This window comes from Lutra lutra, chromosome 4 (assembly GCF_902655055.1).
Source record: "Lutra lutra chromosome 4, mLutLut1.2, whole genome shotgun sequence".
In the NCBI taxonomy this organism is placed as follows: Eukaryota; Metazoa; Chordata; class Mammalia; order Carnivora; family Mustelidae; genus Lutra; species Lutra lutra.
This window is the reverse complement of record NC_062281.1, coordinates 91,608,935-91,633,317: the sequence shown is the minus strand read 5'-3', so window position 1 is coordinate 91,633,317 and position 24,383 is coordinate 91,608,935. Positions and strand designations below refer to the sequence as shown.

The window sequence follows — 24,383 nt, the reverse complement described above, 5'->3', positions numbered from 1 at the left end:
ATCCCTCCACACAAAGCTTTCCTTTCCTTAGGCGGCTAATGCCTTCCTAATCACCAGGGTGTCTGCTGGGCCCCACAGCTTCTCTCCTTCCTGGACCTTCATTTCTTGATACTCGCTGCAGAGTAAGACGCTGCTCAGTGGTCAGCCCGAGATCCAGCATGGGTGGACCTGAATACAGTGATCTGATGACACCTTAAATTCCAGATACCTGCCAGCATAAAGATCAGAAGTAGCAATGGCTTTGGTGTCAGGTATTCAAAATGACCCACCATACTCACCTGTCCTTTCAAAGACAGAGAGCTATGAAAAATATTTCGTTGTTGAGACCCCCAGCCTGTCCTGCTCTGGAATTAACCTAAGGGATATAGTTGCCCCTTTTCCTTTTTAGCGTTGCCTCCTGAGAACCACAACCCTGTAATAAGCTGTCTTGCTAGTGCAATAGGTAATAGAGAGCACTGGGCACATAGAAGTGCAAGGAAAACCCTTCTTTGACCAGCAGTGGAACCCAGACCTCCCACATGGAAGGCCAGAATTCTGCGCTGAACCACTGATGCTTGTTTCTCAACTGCTGGAGAGCAGGTCTACTCAGAGTCTCTGGAAGGACTTCGAAAAAGCAATTCTAAAACAGCTTTTTACACAGCTGTTCTCTTTGGAAAACAGGTGGCACGTAGAAAACACTTGCGGCAAAGCCTTGCAATGGGGATTTATGTAAAGTAGCACTACAAAGTAATGTCACTCAAATAAAAATGTCTGATTTGAAAGTGCCTAATTCTGGAGGGGGGGGGTATGCGGGACTCTCTTCCCAAATAGATAATAGACTTCTAGAAAAATATCAGAAAATGGGGTTGGCTCAGTTGGTGGAGCATGTGTCTCAGTCTCAGTGTTGTGAGTTTGAGCACCATGTTGGATGTAGAGATTACTTAAAATCTTTAAAGAAAAAGAAATTAGTTAGACTCTTGTCTGGTCCTAAATCTAGTGTGGACCTACGGAAAGCTAATTTCCTCCCTGGCTGAAGCAGTCTCTTTGCTCTCCCATTGCTTAGTGCCTCCCAAACCCTTTCCTTCCATTTTTTTCACCAGTTCTTTACACAGTGAAAGTTCAGGAGGCTGGCTCATTGGGTGTGGGCTGAGTTACACAGGAAAATTGGGGTGATAATTGAAATATTGCACCTCTGAAGCTTCTTTTGAGTGTATCGAAAAGAGAAACACACCCATCTTGGCCACAGAAGGTAGCCAGGGAAAAAGAATTTGACATTTCCTATTGACTCTAGAATATCCCTTCTTCAACCAATTTGAAAACTTCCCCCTGCCTTTGTCTTTGTATGAGAGTCCAATCTTCACTTACAGTTAGCCTGGTACAGACCTGCACTATTTTTGATATATCTAGCTGGAACTGACTTTTACACCTAATTTGAGAGGATTTGAATTCTTTGTAATTGGTTGTATTTAGTGGTTTAGTGGTTGGAGATTGCTGACAGTTGTTTTTCACTTCCACCACCTCATTGTGTGATTTCTATTGCTAAAAAAAAAAAAAAAAGAAGAAGAAGAATTTTTCCCTGCCTGAGTCTTGAGATTGAGTCCCACATTGGGCTCCTTGCTCAGCAGGAAGCCTGCTTCTCTCTCTGCCTGCTGCTCCCCCTGCTTATGTCCTCTCTCTCTCTGACAAATGAATAAACAAAATCTTAAAAAAAAATCTTGCAGAAGATCAACAAGGAGATAGAAGACTTAAACAACATGACATAACAGACACCTATAGAGTGCTCCAGCCACCAAGAACAGAATAATACAGTTCCTCTCAACTGCACTTAGAACATTGTCCAGGATAGACCATACACTAGGCCATGAAAAAAGCCTTAGTATGTTTAAAAGGACTGAGATTTTTAAATTTTGAGACATCTCACAAACCAGTACTATCGCATAGTCTAGTTGCAAATTGGCAAGTGTGCTGGGTAGTTTGTTTGGTCCTCTTTCACTTTGTCATAATTGTTCAGTGACACATACGGAGGTGGCCATGGTCACACATAATGTGGGCCACTAACCTGGGAAAGCAAAACAGCTAAACGGAAGAGACAAATATTCCAGAGAAGTTTCTCTAGTGTCAGGCTCACAAAACCAGGGAGAAATTGCTCCATGGAAAGTAAGGAGGTGTCAGAGGATCACTTTCTCTCCTAACTGTGTCTCTCTTTAAAACTTCAGCCTCTATGTCACAACATGTCATTGCATAGAAATGCTGTGAATCACCACCAACCACCATACACCTTAATTTTTACCTTGCTCTGACAAAACAACCACAAGTCAGCAGATAGGGGTCAACACAAACTATCAATCTGTGTTCTACAAAAACTGCTCTGGACATAAGAATAATACTACTTTGGGGCTCTTGGGTGACTCAGTTGGTTAAGCCTCAGCCTTCAGCTCAGGTCATGATCCAGGGTCCTGGGGAGCCCTGCATCTAGGCTCCTTGCAGGGAGCCTGCTTCTCCCTTTGCCTGCCACTCCCTCTACTTGTGCTATTTGTCTCTCTTTGACAAATAAATAAATAAATAAGATCTTTAAAAAAAAAAAAAAGAGTAACACTAGTGTATAAGTCACCACTGCATGTATTCAAAGACATGTACAAAAACTCTTTAAATGACTTTGACAAATGGGAAAGATACCCCGTGGAGCTAGAATGATTTTCATAAGTGACAATCACAAAATACCTGTATAGAGATTAACACAGAACAATCCACACATACAGGAGGAGGGCAAGGCTAGGAAATAGGGATGTCAAACTTGACTTCAAGTTTATTTATTTATTTTTTTTTTAAAGATTTTATTTATTTATTTGACAGACAGAGATTACAAGTAGGCAGACAGGCAGGCAGAGAGAGAGGAGGAAGCAGGCTCCCTGCCAAGCAGAGAGCCCGATGTGGGGCTCGATCCCAGGACCCTGAGATCATGACCTGAGCCGAAGGCAGAGGCTTTAACCCACTGAGCCACCCAGGCGCCCCGACTTCAAGTTTAATGAAAACCTAATATACTTCCTCAATGAGGGAACAGCAGCAGACATAACCCTGGGCTATGGCAAGAAGAAAATTCAGACAGGATAGAAATCTTTATAAATTAGTTATTCACACATTGAATATTATACTCATATTATTTCTTATAATGTTAAACTAACCTGGAATAAAACTAGAGAACCAAAGAAGAACACCAAGACCCGGGGCACCTGGGTGGTGCAGTGGGTTAAAGCCTCTGCTTTCGGCTCAGGTCATGATCCCAGGGTCCTGGGTGCTGGGTTCAGGGCCGGCATTGGCATCGGCATCGCATCAGGTTCTCTGCTCAGCAGGGAGCCTGCTTCCCCTCCTCTCTCTCTGCCTGCCTCTCTGCCTACTTGTGATCTCTGTCAAATAAATAAAAAAATAAAATCTTTAAAAAAAAAAAAAAACTTTGAAATTTTTCCTGACAGAAAAGTGACTTCATGACAATCTTTAAGATGATAAAAGAATTTGGGAAAATATTGATTCCTTATGTTTTCTATGCACTTACAAGAATAAACAATGAAAAATATGCTTATATTTTAGAGAGAGATGTGGTATCAGCACCTGGGCACACAAATACTGAGACTGGCTGCTGGGGGTGGGTGGGCTCTGCATCAATGGTGACCTTCACAACAGACCAGGTGACCTTGTGTATAGGCAAGGCCTCAGCAACTGGAAGACAGGGACTCCTAAGATTCCATGACAGCTCTGACTTTCCAGTTCTGTTATTGTGACTCCAAACAGTTACCTGGCAGCCTGGGTGCTCTGTCTGGCATTCTTACCAGAGCCTGAGCTGTAGGCAGTGCCTCAGAGCTCTGAGCTCTGGTATCTTCTGCCTTGTTTTTGTGGTTAAGAATTCTTCCAGTTGTGGAATGCTGACAAAGTTTGGCCCCAACGTGAGTATGAATTTCATCTACATATTTTCAACTTGTTTAATTCCATTTTTTCCCTCGCTTAATGAAACTTCAAGGTATAATTTACAAATTATAAAACTCACTGGGATTGTATATTTCAGTGATTTTTTTTTTAGTAATTTACCGGGCAGTGCAGCCATCACCATAACCTTTTCTCTCTCTCTCGTTCTTTTTTTTTTTTTAAGATTTTATTATTTATTTGACAGAGATCACAAGTAGATGGAGAGGCAGGCAGAGAGAGAGAGAGAGAGAGGGAAGCAGGCTCCCTGCTGAGCAGAGAGCCCGACGCGGGACTCGATTCCAGGACCCTGAGATCATGACCTGAGCCGAAGGCAGCGGCTTAACCCACTGAGCCACCCAGGCGCCCTCTCTCTCTCTTTTTTTTAAAGATTTATTTATTTACTTGACAGAGATCACAAGTAGGCAGGGGTCGGGGTGGGGGTGGGGAGCAGGGTCACCGCTGAGCAGAGAGCCCTATGCAGTGCTGGATCCCAGGACCATGGATCATAACCTGAGCCGAAGGCAGAAACTCAACACACTGAGCCACCCAGGCACCCCACTTTTCACTTGTTTCTAATTATTTGTGGGATTTCTGCTCCCCAGGTTCTGGCTATACTTCTTCTACCACCACAAGCTTCAGCATGGCAGAATCTCTCACCACCTTCTCTGATCCAAGGACAGAAATGAGCATCCTGGAAACCAACCAGTACTTGTGCTCCCAGCTGGAAAAAAGCAAACAGAACTTCCGGGACCTCATGGAGAAATTCCTCACATCCAAGGCTACTGCTTACGTCCTGGCCAACCAACTGCAGAAATACAGTAAGCCCCTGGGTTCACAGTCACCAGTCATAAATGATGGCCTGTCTTCCCCATGAGAAACTAAACACTGTCCAAACGTTGTTCTCCCTCCATCCAAAATCTTATCCTGATTATACTCCTGGGAAGGTAGAAGTGGGTATTTAACCCTCAATTTGCAGAAGATGGAAACATTGAGGCACAAAGGAATAAAGTTTACAGTGAGAGGTGGGAGGCGTAGAGGCTAAAACCTAGTTCAGACACTGAATTATTTTTTCTCTCTTAGGAACATGTGTCAGATTCTAGAAACATATAACGTCACTGTTGGCTCAAATATCTCAGGATTCAATTCCAACTTTGACTAAGTACCCCTTTGCAAAGCATTGTGCTAGCTGCACTAGGAGTGTATGAGTATTCTTTCCTGCTTTATAGGAGCTTAAAGCTGTCTGTTCCCAACTGAACCACAGATATCTGGAGATCAGAACATCGATAGCAGACTCAGAGGGAAGTCCTGATGCCTGGAGCAAGATTTTTTTCCCATATGACTTCTAAGAAGCTGTTCCTCACACTCTGGTGAGATTGAAAATATTTCCAGGAAAATCAGAGACTGTAATACCTTTTTCGTCTCTCCCTGAATATGAACTTTGCAGACAGCAAGCTAGTCCAGGATCTGGGCTTTGAGACGGGTAGCCAGAATAAGGGTGAGGCTAAGGGGGCAAGCAAGGCCTCCAGTCCAGCAGACCCAGTCAGTGTAGGAGCTGGCCCTTTCCTCTCCATGCTCAGCTCTCACATTTGGAAATCCTTGGACAATCCCAAACCTGTTGGTAATGGGGGCCGGGGAGGGGGTTAATGTAGTGACCAAGGGAACCATGATGGAGTGAGGACACATGAGAGACAGGAATATTCGAGGAAGATTCTTGCTGATATTAAAGTGTGCTTTCAGATTTCTACAGTTATTTTTCACTAAATCAATGGGGGATAAAATTTGCTATCCAACTTACTAGACATGGAGAAAAAAGCTAAAAAGCCTACTTATTGGGGCGCCTGGGTGGCTCAGTGGGTTAAAGCCTCGGCCTTCGGCTCAGGTCATCCCCAGGGTCCTGGGATTGAGCCCTGCATCTGGGCTCTCTGCTCAGCAGGGAGCCTGCTTCCTCCTCTCTCTCTGCCTGACTCTCTGCCTACTTGTGATCTCTGCCTGTCAAATAAATAAAATCTTTAAAAAAAAAAGCCTACTTATTAAAGAAGGAAAAGATGAGCTTTGGGATGTGGAAATATAAGGGTTTTATTTTGTTTTGTTTTGTTTTGTTTTTTACATCACTCATTAAAATCACAATTGTAAGACAAATTTTTTGAAGATAGAAAAGAAAAAAGATACCACCCTAGATCTTAGTGTAAAGGTATTACAGTGCAGTGATTAAGAGCACGTATCCTGGGGCCAGACTTCTGGGGTCAAATCCAAGTTACCCTCTTTGTACCTCAGTTTTCTCATCTGTAATGGTAATAAGAATAATAATTGCCTTTTCAACTAGTAGTGGTGATTACATGATACTAATTTTTTTCTTTTTCTTTTCTTATTTTTTTTTAAGATTTTATTTATTTGACAGAGATCACAAGTAGAGAGAGAGAGAGAGAGAGGAGGAAGCAGGCTCCCAGGACCCTGAGATCATGACCTGAGCTGAAGGCAGAGGCTTAACCCACTGAGCCACCTAGGCAGCCCCTTCTTTCTTATTTTTTTTTAAAAGAATGTTTATTTAGGGACACCTGGGTGGATCAGTCGGTTAAGCGGCTATCTTTGGCTTAGGTCATGATGTCAGGGTCCTGGGATCGGGTCCTGCATCAGGATCCCTGCTACGTAGAGACTCTGCTTCTTCCTCTCCCTCTGCCTGCTGTTCCTTCTGCTTGTGCTCTCTCTCTTTCTCTCAAATAAATAAAATCTTAAAAAAACAAGGCAGCTGTTTAAAAAAAAAGAATATTTATTTATTTGACACAGAGAGAGAGGGAGAAAGAGAGCACAAGCAGGTGGAGTGGTAGGGAGAGGGAGAAGTAGGCTCCCTGCCGAGCGTGGGCTTGATCCCAGGACCCTGGGATCTTGACCTGACCCAATGGCAGACCCTTAACCGACTGAGCCACTCAGTCATCCCTACATGATACTAATTCTTGAAAATCTAGTAGAACAATGCCATGAAGGCACTATGTATTAGTTTTCCCTCTAACACAACACCTGGTAGCATTTGAACATACATCTTTCAGATTTTTGCCCCTCTGGATACCTGTTACATAGTTATATCCAGATAAACTTGGAAATCTTTGAAATTTTGGGGGCATTATTGAAACTCTCAACATGGAGAGCTATCAGTCCAACATATGGAGACTTCCCCAAAACACAGGATATCAGTACTTCATGTCCTAGGTTAACGGTTTACCTAAGAGGCTATGAGGCTTGGTAAAGTGGCCCAAGATTTGGAGTCAGACCTCAGGAGATATGAATTCTGACTTGTCTCCTTCCATTTCAGTCATCTTGAGTAAGTTACCTGCCCATGAGCTTCTATTTCCTCAATCTAAAGTGCCATATAGTGTGGGAGATTGAGGAATGAGATGTGGGAATCCCAGCATGGAGCCTGGTGATGGGGTTCCATTTGTCCTCGGGATGGACCCTGCCGCCTCATCTGAGGGCAGCAATCACAGCAGCATGTCCAGCTTTCCACTGAGGCAGGTGTGTCTATTTTCTCAGAGAGTGAAGAGTACAAAGGCCTCATCAAATCCGTGCTGGAGGAGGAAGTGCAGTTTGACGGGGAGCTGGCAGAGAAGACGAGACCGACTGCAAGGCTTGGGTAAGGAGGTACCTGTGTGGGAAAGTGGGAATTACTATGTGAAGTGGGGCAGCCCAGGCTGCTGGTATAAAGAGCGCTTTTGTCCAAGGAGAGGGATAAAAAAGTCCATGGCAGGCACAGAACTAGATAAAGACCACTGGCGGGGCTGTGGGAATTGGGTGGTAGAGTAGCTAGGTGTCTGGAGTTCTCCCTTAAATAGCATGTGAATAAAATGGAGACAGATACCTGAGATGGAACACTAGCAGTGTGGCTTCTAGCTGTGTGAGCTTGGGCAAATTTACTTGACTTTCCTGCATCTCAGTTTCCTCCACTACTTCACCTGTAAAATGAAAATACAAACAGTATCATAACCCTCAGAGGGTTGTGAAGATTAAATGCATGATTCCCCGGGCACCTGGGTGGCTCAGGGGTTAAGCCTCGGCCTCCGGTCCAGGTCCTGATCAGGGTCCTAGGATGGAGCCCTCATCTGGCTCTTTGCTCAGCGGGGAGCCTGTTCCCCCTTTCTCTCTGCTTGCCCCTCTCTCTGCTTGCCCCTCTCTCTGCTTGCGTCTCAGCCTCTTGTGATGTCTCTCTCTCTCTCTGTGTCAAATAAATAAATAAAATCTTTTAAAAAAATGCATGATTCCAAGTTAGAATCATCTCTGACACATACGAAGCTCTCAACAAGTATTTTTTGTGATTATTATACTTTATTTTTTTATAAGTGTGATGGTTATCATTAATGGACTAACATTTTCTACCACAAGAGAGATTTTCCCAGCTTTCCAAAATGCCTTTTCATGATACGTTTCTTCTCAACTTTGATTTTTTTTCCCCTAAGTACCATACTATGTGGAGCACTAAATGTAGGGCTGTTGGGCAGATGGATGATCAGGCAGCTGTTATCTGGAAAATAGGTTATTAATGTGCTGAGGACTAGCATGGTCTATCCTCAGAGGGTTTCAAATATAGGCCGGATTGTGGAATTCAAGATGTCTTTTAGCCCTCTGTTGAAATGAAATCTGAGAAGCTCAAGTGTGTAAAATCTACTAAACCAGAGATACCTGATTGCAGGAAGCCTAGGTCTGGAGCCTTCACCAGCTCTGACACTTTATAAAAACTCTGTGGGATAGGGTTTGAAAGACGGTCTGTGGAATATCACTCAGTAGGAGAGCAGAGAGGAGATTCAGGCATCAGATGAGACAGATGACTATAAATGTCTAGTCCAGCTTTAGGATTATGTGGTTCTCAATATTAACTGAATACCTGCTTGTGTGTGTACACTCTGTCGAGCGCTGTAAGTTGTGTGATATGTGGTGCTGTCTCACATTTTGGATTGAAGTCCATGCTAAATATTTGTATAATCATTCAAAAATGGTGAAAACCCACTTAGTGTGATGTAATTGTTGTTACTCAGAACTAACTTACTCTTCATTGTCTCCTGATTATGGCTTATTTTCATGGCACTCAAAAGAATGCTATCCTTCTTGACCCTTTCATTGATTTTTCTCTTCATCCTTTGAATCAACACCACATGCACCCAGCCAACACTTCTATATCTGGCTTGTGTGTGTGTGCACCACATTTTCTGCATAATGATTGATGACCTATATTCCATGGAAATGGATGTGGGCTGAATTGAGGAACTGCAGGGGCATCTTTTCAAAGTAAAGTTAATTAAAAAAGAAACAAACCCAGTACTGTTTCCTCATTCCCTCTGCCATAGGCAAGTCATACAACTTGTGTAAAAATTCAACTTGGGGGGCGCCTGGGTGGCTCAGTGGGTTAAGGCCTCTGTCTTCGGCTCAGGTCATGATCCCATGGTCCTGGGATCGAGCTCCACATCGGGCTCTCTGCTCAGCAGGGAGCCTGCTTCCTCCTCTCTCTGCCTGCCTCTCTGCCTACTTGTGCTCTTTGTCTGTCAAATAAATAAATAAAATCTTAAAAAAAAAATTCAACTTGGGAAATTTCTTAGGGGCCTTCTATGAGATGTCTCTGCTGAAACTCCCATAAGCTGTGTGCCATTATATTTTACTTTTTTTTCTTAATTTAGGAAATATGATCCCCTGATTCAGGCTCAGGCACGAGAACTGACCCACTTACGACAGAGGATACAGGAAGGGAAAGGTGTCTGTTATCTTTTCATTCAGCATACAAAGAGCATGGTCAAGTCTTTTAAGGGCATCCTCAGGAGCACTGACATTGCCCATTACCAGGGACAGAGATTCTGTGAACAACTGGCCCACGGAAGCCAGCTGGCAAAGAACCTTGCCAACAAACTCGTCACTGGTAAGTTGGCTTACAAGCTATGGAGACCCTTAGATCCTCCCAAAGGTCCTCTCCTCCCGTAAGTCTCCATGCTTCCATGACTCTAAGAGTGACTTTTTAGCCAGATGTCCTGTTTTGTGCCCTTCTCAGCCTATTGATAGTGATGCTGTCGGGTAGAAATACCTAGGAGCACTCACCTGGGCCGAACGTGAGCCCCTACAGACATTTCCTCTTTCTTTTAAGGATAATTGATTTACAGTAAAATGGCACACTGTAGTGTCAGTGCTGTGAGCTTTGAGAAATGCATACACAGAGGTGTAAGCATGGCCACAACCAGGATACAGAACAGTTCCATCACCACTCAAAGTTCCTTTGTGCCTCTGTGCAGTTGAACATTGTCTCCCGCCCCAGTTTCTGGCAGCCACTGGATCTGTTTTCTGCCCCTACAGATTTTCCATCTCCTGAATGTATCAGTCATTTCTTTGTTTTTCCACTGTTGAGTACTATTCCATTATATAGATACACCACTTTTATTTATCTACTTGCCCAGTGCAGGGCATTTGGATTATTTCCAGTGTGGGGCAATTATGAATAATAGCTATCAAGATTTTTGTGTGAAAATACATTTTCGTTTCACTTCACTTGGGTAAATACCTAGAAGTGGGATTGCTGGGTCACGTGGTAAGTGTATGTTTAACCTAGAAGAAACTGCCACACTGTTTTCCAGTGTGGCTATACCATTTCAGAGTCCCGCTGGCATTGTGTGAAGGTTTCAGCTGTTCCCCTATGTCAACTTTTTTTTTTTTTCCTATATCAACTTTTAATAATTTCAGGTTTTTGTTCTTTTGCTTTTTATCTTTTTAGCAATTTTAATAAGTGTAGGTGCGGGAGAAGACACTGTGGTTTTAATTTGCATTTCCTTAATAGCTAATGATTTTAAGGATCTTTTCATATGCCCATTGACTGTCCTTATATCTTTGGTGAAGCCAGTATTCAAACATTTTGTCATTTTAAAATTGAGTTGTTTGTTCTTATATTAACAAGTCTTGAGGGTTCTTTACATTTCTGGATTCGAGTCCTTTATGAGATATTTAACTTGCGAATATTTTCTCCCGGACTATGGTTTATCTTTTCATTCTTTTAGCAGTGTCCTCAGAGAGCAGAATTTCTTAATTTTAATAAAGTCCAATTTATGGATCATGCTTTTGTAGTTACATATCTGAGAACTCTTTGCCTAAAACAAGGTCCTTTTCCTTTCCATATAAATTTTACATTCAGCTTACCATTACCTGTTTGTTTTTTTTTAAGATTTTATTTCTTTGACAGAGATCACAAGTAGGCAGAGAGGCAGGCAGAGAGCCTGCTGAGCAGAGAGCCCGATGAGGGGCTCAGTCCCAGGACCCTGAGATCATGACCTGAGCTGAAGGCAGAGGCTTTAACCCATTGAGCCACCCAGGCACCCCCATTACTGTTCTAAAAAAAGAGCAGCAACAACAAAATCCTCTTGGGATTTTGAGTGGCATTGTTTTGAATCTATGAAAAGTTTGAGGAGGATTGACATTTTTAATAATGCTGAGTTTTTTGTTTTTTGGGTAATTTTTTTGCCAGACAGAGATCACAAGTAGGCAGAGGCGGGGGCGGGGAGCGGGGTGGGGGTGGTGGTGGCAAGGAGCAGGGTTCCTGCTGAGCAGAGACCCTGAGATCATGACCTGAGCCCAAGGCAGAGGCTTAACCCACTGAGCCTCCCAGTGCCCCAGTGCTGAGTTTTCTGGGGCACTTGAGTGGCTCAGTTGGTTGAGTGTCTGACTCTTGGTTTTGAATCAGGTCATGATCTCAGGGTCCTGGGATTGAGCCCTCTGTGGGTTCTCTCCCTCTGCCTCTCCCCTGCTCGCTCGCTTTCACTCAAATAAATAAATCTTAAAATAATACTGAGTTTTCTAATGATCATAGTGCCTTGTTAGGTTGAGGAAGTTCCCTTTTTAAATTTATTCATATTTGAATGAACAAACAAATCTTTTGTTTTTTGTTTTATGATGGTGACTGCTGACAGTAGGGAAAAAAATTAAGTCTCCTAATGAAACATGAGCAGGCATGGTCCAACCAAAAATGTTTCCAAGTTATTTGAGAAAGTTCCTTTTTATTCCTTATTTTCCAAAAGTTTTATTTTGAATAGCGGTCGAACTCGGACAGATGTATTTTATTCATTTATTGAAATGATTAGATATTGTATCATAAGACCCTGGGTCCTATTAAAACCCTGTGGAAATTATTTTTTAGCAGGCAGTCAACCCCATTAGGTTCAGACTCCCAAGTTCTGTCTCACCTTTCAGTGCCTCTGATAGGCAGCTGTTTGGGTTGGTCCAGCAAATATGTTACTCAGGTTTAGTCTGGACTAGGTGGTAGTTTATGTGGTGATTCAGTTCTCTAATCCTTTGTCATGATTCGCTGGGTCTATTCCACACATATTCGGTTTGGGGGTGAGTCCTGGCACTTTTGTCAGCTCATAGACCATTTTCTAGCCTTTCTTCTCTCTGGTATTTCTTCCATACTTTTTAGTTTCCCAAGGGTCCCTTTTCCAAATTCCTCTGTTCAGAAAGATTGAGTTCACTCAGAGATTTCTCTTCTCACACTATGTTGCAGTTCTGCATCACTGGGGCTACTTTGAGAGAGAGGAGACAAGAAAGTAGAGAAATAGAAAATAAAAGGGAGCATTCTTCACACTTTTTAGGCAAGAGGTCCCTTCTTCCTGGTTCTTTTGATCAAAGAGTTAGATTCTCTTTTGTGATTTAGGTCACAATTCAGCTGCCTTGACAATATAGTTCTGCAACTGTGGTGGTCTCTAGTTGGGGTCAGGAAAAAAAAAGGAAAAAAATAAAAGAAAGGGAGATTCTCTTCATACACTCTGGCATGCACAGGTGCCTTTGTCCAGTCATTTGGTTAGAAGGGCTAGGTGGGTTCTCCTGAAGTTTTTGCTCCTCAGAGATCGCAATGGGTTCTTTATGAGAGCCAAACAGGACACACAACCATGGTCTAGCCAGCAGCTAGCTGTGTGGCAAAAATGGATATTACAGCTGGAGAAGTCCACAAGGCAGCTAAGCAAGGATTCTGTGCATCGGACAAAAGACATTTTAAACTTTTTGCCTTGGCTTGGTAGCAGATGTCATGGTAATGATTTGCCATACCAGGAAAACACCATTCAGTGTTTCTCAGGAAAACCTGCCAGGCTACTTCTCTAAAGACACGACCTAAGCCGCCTCTCTCAGAGCCTTCTGAACAAACATGCAGAGTGTTCGTTTCTGATCATATAGGCCCTCATATTTGTGATCAGATACGATCACATATGATCAGAAACACAGTACTGATCATACAGGCCCTCATATTTGTAATGTGTGAAATGGGACTTGCTCAATTTCTGACTGGCTATTTCTGTTTTTTTGGATCACAGAAAATTACAATGATAAGAAGGATGAAGATGGACAAGAGCCATTGGCACCCAGGTAAATGAATATGAAGTGATGATAGAATGGTGAAGTCTAGAGAAGATTCCAGAAGCAATAGCCAAGAGGTCAAATGCCCAGATGCAGGGAAAAAAACTCAGAAACTGCTGATTGTACCTATTTCTTTTTTTTTTTAATTTTTAAAAAAGATTTTATTTATTTGAGAGAGAGAGAAAGCATGAGAAGGGGGGAGAGTCAGAGGAAGAAACAGACTCCCTGCTGAGCAGGGAGCCCCATGCAAGACTCCATCCTGGGACTCCAGGATCATGACCTGAGTCGAAGGCCGTTGCTTAACCACCTGAGCCACCCAAGCACCCCTGATTGTACCGGTTTCATTCATTCATTGTACAGTATTATGTTTGTCTTTTGAAACAATGTTGTCTGTTCTCTGTGCAGTTCTTATATTGGTTACCATTTCCTAATAATTCATGAAGTTTAGTTAGTTAGAGTCAGTCTGACATAAGGGCCAGAGATCCCTGGTTTCTGTATTCTGAAAACCTGTACGGTTAAAAAAAAAGAAGAAGAAAAAAACAAACCAGAGTGAGACATTGTCTCAGGAGCCAGTATTTAGGGGACCACTTCATATTATATTAAACAAAAGTTGTCCACAGCATTTTGAAACTGTTATCCTAGGTCTTTGTGTGTCGTTAAGTATATTTTCTCAAATAGCTGGGTCTACTTCCTTATCCACATGTTAAGCAATCAGCACACAGAACAGCTGCTGCTGCTCCCTTCTGCCCAGCTCTATGTACAGTAACCCCCCGTCAGAAGTGGAATTTTTTTTTTTTAAAGATTTTATTTATTTACTTGACAGAGAGATCACAAGTAGAGAGGCAGGCAGAGAGAGGGGGGGAAGCAGGCTCCCCGCTGAGCAGAGAGAACCCAATGCAGGGCTCCATCCCAGGACCCTGAGACCACGACCTGAGCCGAAGGCAGAGGCTTTGACCCACTGAGCCACCCAGGTGCCCCAGAAGTGGATTGTTAATGCTTTCTTTCTCATCCAGTTGGCCTCTGATTTCTGGTGTCTCTTCCAGGAGCTTCAGATAGGACCACTTCTAAAGCTGTGGTTCCAGGTTGCCTTAGTTTAATCTCCTGATTTCTCTCCTTCCTTGCCCCCACCCCAGGCTCAGCAGGGAGCTCCAGGAGGAAGTGAATGAAGCCCAGGAAGACTCACTAGATGAACGGTATTTGACTCATTCCAGTCGCTGTGACTCTGACCAGCCTCCCAGCAGCAGTGCCTTCCCCTCTGATGTGCAGGAAGCCAGCTCTGCTGTGGAAGTCACCAGTGAGTATTCCCATTGTAAAGAGAATAAAACCACCAACACTGGAAGAATGGAGAATAAAGCTCCAGTAGCTTCTACATGCTTACTGCCTCTGTCTAGGCTGCATGAGATCATCTCTGCAGGCAGGCCCTAAAGACTGACCTCGAAATACTGCTTAGGCTGAACACAGTTCTGGTACCAAGTTTCAAGTACAGGTCCCTGGTGGCTCAGGTAATTTGCATTGTTCCTGGTCCACACCTCATCTCAGTCACTCTGGCCCCTGCTGGCATGTGCGAGCTGGTGGACTCTAGGCAAGCCAGACTGAGGGTGAAGGGATCATGACAGGCTCTCTGCTATCACTTCAGCTGTGTACAGAAATCTAATAGACCTCCTCTAAGATGAAGCATCTTAGTTGTGTGTGTATAGGTATTGTTTATGTATCTGAGTATTGCCTGAGAAATACCAGCAGTTTTGCCTGTATTTTTGGAGGTGGAGTATCATGGTTCTAGTCTCCAGTCTTCATCTCCCCTCAGATGACTTGCTTCCTTAAAAAGTTCCATCTTAGTACCAGAACATCTGCTGGCTTCCCTAAGGACAAGGCTCAGCTCTTAGTAACCCTTGGGTACATGGCTAGGGTTCCCATCCTTTGGGTGACACCATTTTTTAAAAATGTCTGTGGGTTTAGTCTCAGTGCTATAATCTAATCTAAACCAACAACCAGCCTATCTACTGGGAAAAAAAGGCCTAATCTACCAGCCATGCTGCTAGCATGCCCCTTTCCTAAGAAACCCCAAACTAGGGGTGCCTGGGTGGCTCAGTGGGTTAGGCCGCTGCCTTCGGCTCAGGTCATGATCCCAGGTCCTGGGTTCGAGCCCCGCATCGGGCTTTCTGCTCAGCGGGGAGCCTGCTTCCTCCTCTCTCTCTGCCTGCCTCTCTGCCTACTTGTGATTTCTCTCTGTCAAATAAAATCTTAAAAAAATATATATTTATAGAAACCCCAAACTAGTCAGTGTAGTTCCTTCAGGCATATACGAGTCCCTAGGGGAAGCAGCCTCATGGATGTGTGTGTGTGTGTGTGTGTGTGTGTGTTTGGAGATTAAAATCTCAACCTTCATCTCCTTTTCCTTTTTTGACTTTTGACTTTTCTTTGAGGATAAAAGTTTGGACTGTTAGAGAATTACATGTCTTAAGTCCTCTTGTAGGCATGAGTAAGAGATTTTTTAAGGTTTTATTTATTTATTTGAGAGAGAGGGAGAGAGCAGGGGGAGGAGCAGAGAGAGAGAGGGGCAAATAGATTTTTTGCTGACCACGGAGCCCGATATCTCACAATCCTGAGATCATGACCTTAGCAGAAATCAAGAGTAAGATGCTCAATCTACTGAGCCACCCAGGCACCCCAGAAGGAGACTATCATTTTTTAAATTTTTTTAAAGATTTTATTTATTTATTTGACAGACGGAGATCACAAGTAGGCAGAGAGAGAGGAGGAAGCAGACTCCTGCTGAGCAGAAAGCCCAATGTGGGGCTCGATCCCAGGACTCTGGGATCATGACCTGAGCCGAAAGCAGAGGCTTTAACCCACTGAGCCACCCAGGTGCCCCGAGAAGGAGACTATCTTAATCCACTCAGTGTTTGCTGAGTTTTTTAATGTGATATAAGCCATGTTAGGTTTTGTCTTTTTGCCAATGGTGGGTGCCTTTTATTACCCAGGCAGTCCCCTTACAGAGGCTTCCTCATTCCTACTTTCCATTTCACCTAGAGATGTGACATCTATTAAAGATGTTCAGTCATAAATCATGTGGGAGAGGTATTTAGTAGAGACATTCCCCTACCGGAAAGTCTTACCTCAGAGGTGCCCACACCTCCTCTCCCTTCCGAGTAGGGTTCTTTGGTATTTTTCTGCCTTGTGTCAACCCCCTTTATGCTTCCCAGATCCTTGTGTGAGAGGTGGTCCTGTGGAGTTTGCTTAGCACTGGACCATGCTTTGAAGTTCTTTAAAGGGCTGTTAGAGGAAGTTCCTTGGTTTTCCCTGATGAAAGAGGAGGTTGGCAGAAGAATGGCAAAAGGCAGGGATCTTATTGAAAGGCCACCCTATTAGCGATAAGGATTCTTCATCTTCTACCTCATTCCCTGTCTGGTGGAATGGCTGCAGAAGATGAGGTCCACAACCTGCACCAACACCTGAGGGAAATTCATCAATGACTGCCTTCAAGAAAAGCTGGAACATCATCTCAGCATTTCTGACCAAGGAAACGGTAGGGAGGGGCCCAAGACTGCCTGCTTCTGGCATTATGTACCTTTCCAAGGATTTGCCATGTATGTTTCAGGGCTTCACAGATCGCAAGAACTTGATATACTTCATTTACTTCATTTATATACTTACTTCATTTACTCTTAACAAATGGCCCAACTAGGGAGAATAGGGCAGTTATGAATATTCCTACTTTTTAGGTACGTAAATAAGCTCAGATAGAGATTTGCCCCAAGGCTGAGCTATGCCTCCATCTTTGAGTTGTCTGGCCTCCTAAACCCTTCTTGTGACTCCTCTGCTATATCCTTTCTGTTGCCCCTCTCCTCTCACGTGGTGGTCATCCAGTAGGACTCAGGTTGCTGAGTAGCGCATTCAGCAGAGTGAGGGTCTCTGCTGCTGCCATCCTCATCCCCTTCTCTAATGTCTTCATTACTCTTCATTGTCCTCAGCGTGGTTCTCCTCACATCCCTCTCCTGGATTGCACTCACACAGGGGCCATCATTCCTCAGTCTTGGACTGGGTCAGAACAGTGACTGGGCCTCTCTCCATACCAAAGCAGCAGCTATATCGTGAGAAAAGTGTCCTTCATAATTTCAGCCATTGGGTGTGATAATAATAATGAATGAGCTGGCACTTGTTAAGGGCCTTGTGAAAATGAAGCTTCTCTCCCATTACACCGAAGACCCAACCTTTGAGTCCCCAAAGTTTTCTTTTCTTTTTTTTTTTTAAGATTATTTATTTATTTGACAGAGAGAGAGAGAGATCGCAAGTAAGCAGAGAGGCAGGCAGAGAGAGAGGGGAGGAAGCAGGCTCCCTGCGGAGTAGAGAGCCTGATGCGGGGCTCGATCCCAGGACCCTGGGACCATGACCTGAGCTGAAGGCAGAGGCTTTAACCCACTGAGCCACCCAGGTGCCCCTCCCCAAAGTTTTCTTATGGGCTGAGAAAGAAGAGAGAAGGAATTACAGAAAGCATTTTCTCAAGTGAATGTGTTTAACTTGGCCTAAACTGTAATTATTTCCTGGACTAGGATGCACGTCTAACCTTAACAGGCAGAGCTTGGAGTCTGCTGCCCAGCTGTACAATGAAAACAGAGGTATCAGGGAAGAAAGTCTGAGCCTTCTGGCTCACCTGAATCGTATTTCCAGAGGTAAGTGGTCAAAACCCACAAGAGACGGTCACTCTCAGCCTTCTTGTCTCTTGCCGTACCCAGCTATAAAAACAAAAAATGATCAGGAGGCCACAGCTTCCCAAAGCCTCATGACTCATAATTCTCAATCTAGAGAGGGCTCCTTCCTAGGTGTTCCCTCTACAGGTCCCCAGACTCCAGGAAGGAGTACCTCTGAGAAATGCACCATTTTAGGTACAAACCACACCTCACTAATGCAAGCCTGAGAAGAAAAGAACAATCCTCAAAGGTGAGAAGACATAAGAGAACAATTATTTTAATTGAGTAAAATTTGCCAAGATTAGATAAAGTCTGTCTTAGAATGCTGAAAGAACAAGCAAACAGAATTTAGATTCTAGGTCAGTAGTCTTTGAGGCAATGTGAGGACCAGAAATGAGCTTAAAAGGAGCAAAACCCCAATTTTGAAACGGATGAAAATAGAGTACTAAAAAATTGAGGTAAGTGTAGCTTATATTGATCCTTGGCAAAATACAAATTTATTGCACTCCAACGATAATATTCCAGTCACCGTATGGTTCCCAACTCGTACTATTGAGAAAAGTCAAATCAAACCAAATTACCCTGAGATTGGCAAAAATATTCACAAACCTGCAAAATATCTTCCACCTATGCCCTATACACCAGACTCAGTATTTACGAAGTTTTTGCTATGTGTAATGCCCACCCCGATAGACATTCCTGCCTGATCTTGTAGTTGTCAGTTAAGAAAACTCCCCTAAGGGGTACCTGGGTGGCTCAGTGGGTTAAGCCTCTGCCTTTGGCTCAAGTCATGGTCTCAGCGTCCTGGGATTGAGCCCCACATCGGGCTCCCTGCTCAGGGTCCTGGGATTGAGCCGTGCCTCAGGCTTCCTGCTCATCGGAAAGCCTGATTCTCCCTCTCCCTCTGCTGCTCCCCCTGCTTGTGTCCCCTCTCTTGCTGTCTATCAAATGAATAAATAAACAAAATCTTTTAAAAACAAAAAATTTAAAAATGATTTTACTTACTTGAGAGAGAGAGCACGTGTGTGTGCACAGGCTGGGGCAGGGGCGGTGGGAAAGCGAGAAGCAGACTCCCGACTGACCCACTGAGCAGGGAGCCCCATGTAGGCTCTCAGTCGCAGGACCCTGGGATCATGACCTGAGCCAAAGGCAGACAAAACTGAGCCACCCAGGCACCCCTCCTTTTGCCTTCTTGTACCTATGTTGCTTTTGTTTCCAAGGACTCTTCTAAATAGGACAGACCTCAGATTACTGGAACCAGTTGCCTGGTGGCTCAGAGAGTGGAAGGACCTGGGAGTTTGTATCAATTCCAGAGACCCTACCTGTAAATCATTATCCATGATCTATAGGTATAGGCAAAGGAAAGCCCAGCTGCTTGACTTGAGGAAGACTTTGTGGTGAATTAACTTTGGGAAGATGTAATCTAGAGGTGAACTTGGTAAATAAAGACCCAGATAAATAAACAGAAGGAAATCCAATTGAGAAAGAGATTCACCTCAGATCAAAAGAGGAAAGAGTTAAATCTTTAGGTCCCATGGGAAAGAAGCCCATGGTGGGACAGCTAGAGAGAAACAAAGAGAACCATGGGAAATAGGGCTGGTCTCCTAAGTAGCTTAATTTTTTTAATTTTCTTATTTCTTTATTTGACAGAGACACAGCGAGAGAGGGAACACAATCAGGGGGAGTAGGTGAGGGAGAAGCAGGCTTCCGGGCTGAGCAGGGAGCCCCATTGTCAGATGCTTAACAACTGAGCCACCCAGGCGCCCCTCCTGAGTACCTTTAGCTCATGCTGTCATTGTAAGAACCTGGTCAGGTTTTGCCTAACACAAATGCCCAGATATCACAGCTAGAGATTCTGATTAAAATGGTTTCACAGGTGTTTGGGGTATTAGTTTTTAAAAGTTTCTAGGTGATTCAAATATGTGGCTACCAATGAGAAGGACCACCAATCTACTAAGATCTCAGCTCATCAATACAGAAGTATCCCAAATAATGCAGTTACTTATGAAAGGCCCATACTAGCCATTAATGGGATTTGCATTCCTCTTTCAACAGTCTTGATTGTATAGCACGGAAAAAAAGAGAAAAGAAGTAGATGAATGGGTTAGATCTATAACCGGTCTCTCTAGAGCAGATAAAGGAAATTAAGATTTTAGATATTTTTGGGGGGGGATTGGATGTTTTAACTTGAAAATAATCTTTACACCAAATCTAATGCCTTCAAAAGCTTTTAGATCTTACTGTCCTAAAGAGAATATAGCAGCAAAAAATCTAAAACTTTACAGAACAAATTTGTATTTATACTTGGCTTCCCTATGCTGAAGTGAAATATTTAAAAATAAAATATTTCCCCAAGAATTAGTTTGGAAAGAATTTAGTGATAAGGAACACCTAAGAATGAGAAATTACTTTTTGAGTTTTCACTTAGAAACTCAGATGATCTAGTGGAAACATTCCTCCAAGTGTTCCTAAGGAGCGTCAGTGTTGCCATGTGAACTGGGGAGACCTCCAGCCTTTGGTGCTTCCACCTAGCCAGACAACGTGTTACTGAAGGTTCTTGGTCTTGTCACGAGAAGAAATTCAAAGACAGACACGTAGCCCACTGGATTGAGTAAAGAAGCAGGAAAGTTTGTTAAAGCAAAAAAGTACACTCTTAAGCTATGAGAGCAGGCAAGCTCAAGAGAGAGGTAGAGCAGCGTCCCCTGGGGGTTGGGTTTCTTACAGTTGTTAACTAGGGGGCGGGAAGCAGGGCTTTGACTTTTTCTTCCTAATTTGGTCAGGGAGTTTCTGTAATGGCATTGCCATCTTAGCTGGTCTGGTTTGATCTCGCTTCTTGTAGTGTGTTGGCCAGGACAGGCCTCTGACCCTCCCAGTAGCTGCCCTGACTATCTCATTGACCTCCATATCCTGTCAGACCCCAACTTCCTACTCTAACAACCTGATGGAAAATTAATGTTACAGGCTCTTGGCTCTAAAGGGTGTAAATGGATCAGTACAAGCTTTAACTTTGCTTTTATTTGCTAATTTTCCCTTTTCTCTTTCTGATGATTCCTTTCTTTCTCTGTAATCTCTTAAGAGACTCTATAAAGTCTTATTCCTGTCCCAGCCAAGGTACTCAATATAGCTTGGAGCCCGTTGGCTTCCTCCAGATTGGAGCCTTTCCTCTCCCTTTTTTTCTTAAACTTTGTGACATAGTAAAAAGGCTCAAAACATGGATTTTAGTCTCAGGATTTTCGTTTATGGGTCTTGTGTCTTTAATTACTGCTTGACCTATTGATACCACGGTTTCAAGGCCAAAAGTGGAATTGGATTTGGATAATAAATAGATTCCAGTATCAATTCCAGCTTGGAGGGGGGATGTTTCCACACCAACAAGCAATTTTTGGAACACCAAAAATTGAATTCCATTCTGATATTACCTACCAGGTTTACAGAGTAGAAGATAGCATTAGGTTCCACAGGTTAGGGGTTCAGTCCTGTGAGACTGCCCCCACCCTGGCCCCCACTTCAGATGCTGTAGCAAATCTAGGTTGTCACCTGTATATCTTGACTATAAATCAGTTTCCTGAGAACCCCTCCTAGGGTCTGATTAATTTGCTAGAGTGTCTCACAGAAGTCAGAGAAACATTTTACTTACTAGATTACTGGTTTATTTTTTCCATGTATACGTGTGTGTGTGTGTGTGTGTGAGAGAGAGAGAGAGAGAGAGAGAGAGAGGGATCTCTGCACCCAGTGTGGGGCTGGAACTCATGACCCCAAGATCAAGAGTTGCATGCTTGGGGCGCCTGGGTGGCTCAGTGGGTTAAGCCTCTGCCTTCCGCTCAGGTCATGGTCTCAGGGTCCTGGGATGGAGCCCCGCTCTCTGCTCAGTGGGGAGCCTGCTTACACCCCTCTCTCTCTGCCTGAGTCTCTGCCTACTTGTGATCTCTGTCAAATAAATAAAATCTTAAAAAAAAAAAATAAGTTGCATGCTCTACTGACTCAGCCAGCCAGGAGCCCTGATTACTGGCTTATTTTAAAAGGGTATAACTCAGGAACATCCAGAGGAAGAGATGCATAGGGCAAGTCATGGGGAAAAGGTACAGAGATTCCATGCTTTCTGTGGGAGCTCTACTCTCCCGACACCTCTGTGTGTTCACCAACCCAGAAACTCTCTGAACCCACATCTTTTGGGTTTTTAATGGAGGCTTCATTACGTAGGCATGATTGAATAAATCATTGGCAGTTGATGACTGAAGTCAACTTCAGCCCCTCTCTCATCCTCAGAGCTCAGGATATGTAAGACTAAAAGTTCGGGGCACCTGGGTGGCTCGTGGGTTAAGCTTCTGCCTTCGCTCAGGTCATGATCTCAGGGTCCTGGGATAGAGCCCTGGATCAGGCTCTCTGCTCAATGGGGAGCCTGCTTCCCCCTCTCTCTCTCTGCCTGCCTCTGCCTACTTGTGATCTCTGTCAAATAAATAAAATCTTTAAAAAAAAAAAAAAAAAGACTAAAAGTTCGGACTTTTCAAATCCTACTGTTGGTAATCACCTTCCATCCCTCCAGGGCTTTCCCAAGGTCACCTCATTAATATAACAAAAGACTAATGCCAAGCATTTTAAGAGTTCTGCCAGAAACTAGAACAAAGATCAAATTTACATTTCTTATACATCACAATATTACAGATTATATGTAAGGACTGTGTTGGTTTTCACATTCTAGGACTCCTACCTTGGCACCACCCTCCTATTTAAAAAAAAAAAATACACACACACATAGACGTACATATATGTATACTATTATATATATATATATATATATATATATATATACATATATATATATAAATGACATATTAGGAGCATGAAAATCTTTTTTCATGCAAAGTATGCTCTTATTTCTAGAACAGACTATTTCTGAATATACATGTTTGAAGCAAGGCACATCTCCTGTGAAAGGTCTTCATTTTTCTTCAGAAGAGTAGAATGAAGAATAAATTGATCCTGAGGGAGGTGATGGTAGGGATCTGTCTAGCCCACTTGCAGCAGTTTGAGCAGGGCTATCAGCATTATGAGGTTGTGCGACCCTGTATTCCACACCACAGGGCACATGATATATTTTAGAGGACTTACCCTCTAATCTGCTAGTGTAACTCTTTCCAGACTGTAGTTTACCACCACAACTTACCCACTTTTCAGGTTGCACTCGGCTTCACTTCTTCCTCAGCTGCCACTTCAGCCTCAAATACCAGCAGAACTAATAAAAAATTCTCATTTAATTTTTTTTCTCTTCTATTTCAGGTAAGAACTAGCAGTGGAAATACGAAAAGTTCTTATTTCAGCTATGCTTAGTCACAGTTTCCCCATTGATGAGAAAAACTAAAAAAAAAAAAAAGTGAAATTCCCAAATAGGAAAGCAAGAAGACTTCATCTCTCAGAATCAACTTTCACAGCTACTCTAGATTTTTACTCCAGATGGATCGTTTGCAGAAATCACAGCTCTTCAGCCTGCAAATTTGACAACTACGTAAGAAACAGCAATACGCAGATTCACTGATGATCCTGAGATGCCTCACCCTTTTCTCTCCCCATCCCCATCCTGTGGATAACTGGAGTCAGCAGCAGCTGGAAGAAAATGTCAAGGACTTGGATCAAGAATAAGTCAGAATAATGTCATTGCAGACTGTTATCAGCTCTTCAGCACATGTCCATTTCCTTGAAGGATGAAAGTTTAGAAATCTCAAAGAATGGAGTTTATTTTATATATAGTCTGTTGCCTGTCATTTTTAACAAATCAAATTTACAAAGTGTTCTTTCTCCAGGTAACAACAGGAAACTCGGTATGTCTGCTATATTTATACCCCAGAGTAACAGCAACCAAGGCTGGATACATCACTTCATTCCAAATTAAATGTTATTGAGCCCCTGGTATTATATACAAACTACATTGGGTCTCACACTCTGGGAAAGGAGATAACTCAGGCAAAAATTCTGCCTTTACAGGTGTCTGTAAGCAGGGCAGCAGTCTCATATGTGTCTACTGGTGAGGAACCCAAAGAAAGGATGATACAATCACTGCTGGAGAAGGATCCTGAGATTTTTATTCACCCTTGTACTTCCTACGTAGGTCTGGCAAAAGTTGCATCCTAGAGGTCTCTATTTAGAGTACACAGGGAGAAATAGTATATCTACAGGAACTGGTAGGTTTCAGATAACTCCACTCTCATTTGGATTTTTTTTTAAAGATTTTATTTATTTGACAGAGATTGCAAGTAGGCAGAGAAGGGGGCGGGGGGCCCTCATTGGATTTTTTTCCCTGAATAAGTATCCATTGATTTGTCTTTTGCAATTAAATATGAAAGCCAGACATCATATTCTGAAGCTTTGAAACATTAAAGTAGCCTCAAACTTAACAGATTTCCA

General features: G+C 43.2%; 1 protein-coding gene across 1 annotated transcript; it reads left to right on the top strand.

Moving 5' to 3' along the window:
- The first annotated feature begins 3,778 nt into the window (after positions 1 to 3,778).
- Positions 3,779 to 23,728, top strand: LOC125098737 (neuroblastoma breakpoint family member 6-like protein). The gene is given in 10 exon segments (XM_047727800.1): positions 3,779 to 3,917; positions 4,539 to 4,754; positions 7,462 to 7,561; positions 9,594 to 9,829; positions 13,254 to 13,305; positions 14,430 to 14,590; positions 16,720 to 16,756; positions 16,758 to 16,822; positions 17,847 to 17,966; positions 23,262 to 23,728. Coding segments are annotated over 9 exon segments (960 nt in total). The 5' UTR covers positions 3,779 to 3,917; positions 4,539 to 4,576; the 3' UTR covers positions 23,273 to 23,728.
- The last annotated feature ends 655 nt before the right edge of the window (positions 23,729 to 24,383 follow it).